General features: G+C 35.6%; 1 protein-coding gene and 1 pseudogene across 2 annotated transcripts in view; one reads left to right on the top strand and one right to left on the bottom strand.

Annotated features, from left to right (window-relative positions):
- CUL5 (cullin 5) overlaps nucleotides 1-4,158 on the bottom strand; it is a 159,083-nt gene that overhangs the window by 52,089 nt on the left and 102,836 nt on the right. The window contains exon 7 of the mRNA XM_012659126.1: nucleotides 315-408. Within this exon, the coding sequence (XP_012514580.1) occupies nucleotides 315-408 (94 nt within the window). The remainder of the gene's footprint in view (nucleotides 1-314; nucleotides 409-4,158) is intronic.
- Nucleotides 3,511-4,158, top strand: part of LOC105822150 — a 1,986-nt pseudogene continuing 1,338 nt past the window's right edge. The window contains exon 1 of the transcript XR_001138091.1: nucleotides 3,511-4,155. The product of XR_001138091.1 is annotated as a glutathione S-transferase A1 pseudogene (transcript). The remainder of the gene's footprint in view (nucleotides 4,156-4,158) is intronic.

Genomic DNA, 4,158 nt, shown 5'->3' with positions numbered 1-4,158 from the left:
TTCCACACAAAAGTCAAATACCTAGTTCTACCTTATAACATATGTTTATAATTTAAATTGGCCTTTAAAAGTAGAGTCCTGCTTTTGAGAAAAAAATGGAAATTTACCATGCACACACAAGTATTAATACCTAAATTTATAAACTCCTTAGCAGTGCTTGTGTGTTAGATATTTTATCATTTTCTTTAAGCACAGTTCACTCTAACAAATATACCTATGTGTAAAAAAATGATCTAACAGCAATTTATTAAGTGATTTGCTTCAAAGATACCCTTTTAAAAAATCATGATAACTTTATGTTATGTTTTACCTACTTTCAGTTTCATTTCGCTTGATCATGCCTTGGCATTCTGCTAAGATAGTCTCCTTAAATGATGTCACCAGGGCATTTACACAGCATTCCATGAGCTGAAATATATAAAAAATTAGTCAAGACTACTATTAGCTTTACAGCACAAATCTATTCCACCTCACAAACAGAAAAAAACTAAGTATACTGGAAGTAGATTTTACTTACCTTTACTATGGATTATTGACAATGGACACTTTACATTAGTTTACCAAAGTAAATTTCCCCTTAAGGAAAAAGCTATGGAACTTAGGTTCTCTTTAGAAATTTAAACAAAATTTACAAAAAAAGAAAAGAAAAGAAATGTTTACAAAAGTCCCCCAAGGAAGGGAGAAAAAAAACAAAGTACTAAAAACCAAAATGAAAAAACAAACTTTGATTAACTCTTCCTATCGGGAGAGAACCTATATTGGAATTAGATTCTGAAATTTTAAAAGTATGAATAAATTCATTCAACAAACCATTACTGGACGACTAGTATGTATGGGCATCAAAGAAGTGTTTAGGAGACAAAGAAGAATAAGATATAACCCCTGCTCTGGAAGAGATCACTGTCTAATTGAGGCTGAGGAGGGGGGTAAACCTAATATAACTCAGTTTGGTGGCATTACATACACATACAAACACACACAAACAACAAACAAACAAAAACAAGCTAAGAAACTTTTTTCTGGGGTAGTTAAAAAGGCCTCATTCACAAACTGATATATAAATTGGATCTTGAAAAATAAGTCCTAAAATAAGGATTAAGTATTCTAGGAATAATAAAAAACTAAAAAATGGTAGAGAAGAGACAGACAGTAGAAGAGAAGGCTAGAAAGATAGGCTGGAGCCAGGTTCTGAATGAAAATCTGTGATTTGGGATTTTACTCTGCTGGTAGGGAAGAAAAACCAATGAAGTTTTAAACAAAGGATAAATGTAATGAGATTCTCCTCCCCTCAAGTCATTCTTAGGGATTAGTGTAATGGCAGTAAGGCAGGTGGTATGGAGTAAGTGGTAGCAAGATAGTAAAAGAGGCTGTTGAAATATTTCAAGTAAGATGGCAGGGTCTAGTGTTGTAGAAGGTTATCAGGAAAATCCCCAAATGGGGAAGAAAATTTCTACACCACCCCTACTCCCTCATGGCATGTAATTATTTACTCCTCTTACAAGGATCAAATAAAATTAATAGGTAGTAAGTACTGAAGCCAGGTACACTAAGGCTCATACATCACTTCTTAAAAGCAAATCATCTATCTATATTAAGGAAGGGAATTATGTGTCCCTTAAAAATACTTTCAAAAATTCCTTTGGAACTGACATAATATTGATAATTACTGAAGCTGAATTTAGGTAATAGGGTTTCATTACACTATGCTTCCTACTTTTTAAAATGTTTAAAAATTTCCCAGGAAGTTTTTTTTAAGCCACTCTTCGAGAATTATACTAATAACTTTTTAATCCATGTATCTCAATTTCTGTCCTAAGAAAATAATATATACATGAAGTAGATGAGAAATTCTTGCCTTGCAAGGTGGGAATCTCTGGCTCAACCACTGAGTAATCTTATTCTATACCAGCTCTGAAATAGGAACAATCGAACACTCCTACCTTGAGCAGCAAAACCAGACTTAGAATAGGTAAATCTAACTATATGTAACTAATAGAGAATAAAGAGAGTGCAATCTAAATAAGCTCTGAACTATTTCATTGAAAACTTTCACTTGAACATTTATCTTGTTCAGTGGTAGTCCAAATTTCACAGATGCCAAAAATCTAGACAGATGCCAAAAATCTCTTCAGATTGTATGTTATGAGATCAGTTTTAATGGCTGTTACCAGCTTTATAAAAGTTGACAATAGAACAAAACAAAAATTACCAGAGTGCATCACACGTCGTAACAATGAATATTATTCCATAAAAGTTTTGTTTCAGATATGTATAAATAAACATAGTATATATTAACCCACAATATAAAATGCATTTCTTATTCTGGGTTACAATGAGGATTAAAAGGAGAGGCTAAATTGACACAATAATTGAAGTAAACTAAGCAGAATTTGATAACTGCTTAAATGAAAGGCATTAGGGAAATGAAAGGTTGTTGAATCAGTTTCCAGCTGCAGAGGTTAAACAAATTATTATAATAATAGGTACCTTTTAATAAGCATTTACTTTGTACCAGGTATTATGTTAAATACTTTGTGTTATACAGATTATCTCATTTAACCCACATGAAAACCTTATGAAGCAGATATTTACTTTATGAGGACGTAGGATGAGAGTGGCTAAATAACTTGCAAACATTGCGGTTAGTTCATAAGGCCTTGAGCTACAATTTTAGGCTAGGTATGTAACTCCACAGCCTCTGACTTTTCTTACTACACCAGTAGAGCTGTATATACTTAGTAATATTTATATGCTCAGAACTGAGTTAAACGTTTTAAAGAATAGAGAAGTACAAAACATGGTTCATACCCTCAATGATCTTACAATCCAGTTGGAGACGCATAACTACATACCTAAAAATGTGTGCATGCTTCAAACGTACAGAGACATATGAAAAGAAGTTCAACTTCACTAATAAACAAAGAAATGGAAATAAATGCATCATCACTACACTATAAACTTCACAAGGACAGAGACTGTGCTCTGTCCACGGCTATATAGTCATGGCCTCACACATAGTTGGTGCATGATAAGTAACACAACAAAGCAGTCCATGATTTGCTACTAAATCTAGTGGTAGAAACTAGATTAGGTACTGTGAGAATTCAAATAAGAGAAAATTGATAAAGGCTAGAGAATCTGAGCCACTTTATTATAAAATGGGTTATAAGGATCCTTATAAGGATTTGGATAGGCAGAAGAAAAGTAAAACACGACTAAAATGAATCCAAGAAAATAATGAATAGGATAAATTATGTCAGTGAGGAAATATTCCTTATTGTAGCAGAGTGACTCTTGTTAAACAGTGTTAAGTTAGAAAAGTAGGTTAGGGCCAAATTTTGAAGGGTCTTGAAAATTAGGGATATGAAACAATGATACTCTTAGTTTTTAAATAAAGAAGTAAAACAATACTGAAAGTAATATTTATGAAAGATTAGCCTGAACTCACAAAAGAAGAAATACAAATGGTCAATAAGAATAAAGATGCATGCTAGCAGGGCCTGGAGGAGCTGAGCAGAGACGCAGCCAGGACTTGATTAGAAAGCAAGAGACTACTATTATGGTGGGGAAGCCCAAGCTGCACTACTATGATGGACGGGGCAGAATGGAGGCCATCCGGTGGCTCTTGGCTGCAGCTGGAGTAGAGTTCGAAGAGATATTTTTGGAATCAGCAGAAGATTTGGATAAGTTAAGAAATGATGGGCGTCTGATGTTCCAGCAAGTGCCAATGGTCGAGATTGATGGGATGGAGCTGGTGCAGACAAGAGCCATCCTCAACTACATCGCCAGCAAGTACAACCTCTACGGGAAGGACTTAAAGGAGAGAGCCCTGATCGACATGTATGTGGAAGGCATGGTGGATTTGAACGAAATCATCATCATGCTGTTCACGCATCCACCTGAGGAGCAAGTCGCCCAGCTGGCCTTGCTCAAAGAGAAAACAACCAATCGCTATTTCCCGGCCTTCGAAAAAGTGTTAAAGAGCCACGGACAAGACTACCTTGTTGGCAACAGGCTGAGCCGGGCTGACATTCACCTGGTCGAACTTATCTACAACTTGGAGGAGTTTGACCCCAGCCTCACCGCCAACTTCCCTCTGCTGAAGGCCCTGCAAACCAGAATCAGCAACCTCCCCACCGTGAAGAAGTTTCTGCAGCC

Source organism: Propithecus coquereli, unplaced genomic scaffold (assembly GCF_000956105.1).
Source record: "Propithecus coquereli isolate 6110/MARCELLA unplaced genomic scaffold, Pcoq_1.0 Scaffold6, whole genome shotgun sequence".
In the NCBI taxonomy this organism is placed as follows: Eukaryota; Metazoa; Chordata; class Mammalia; order Primates; family Indriidae; genus Propithecus; species Propithecus coquereli.
The sequence above is the reverse complement of the archived record's forward strand: the minus strand, read 5'-3'. Positions and strand labels throughout refer to the sequence as shown.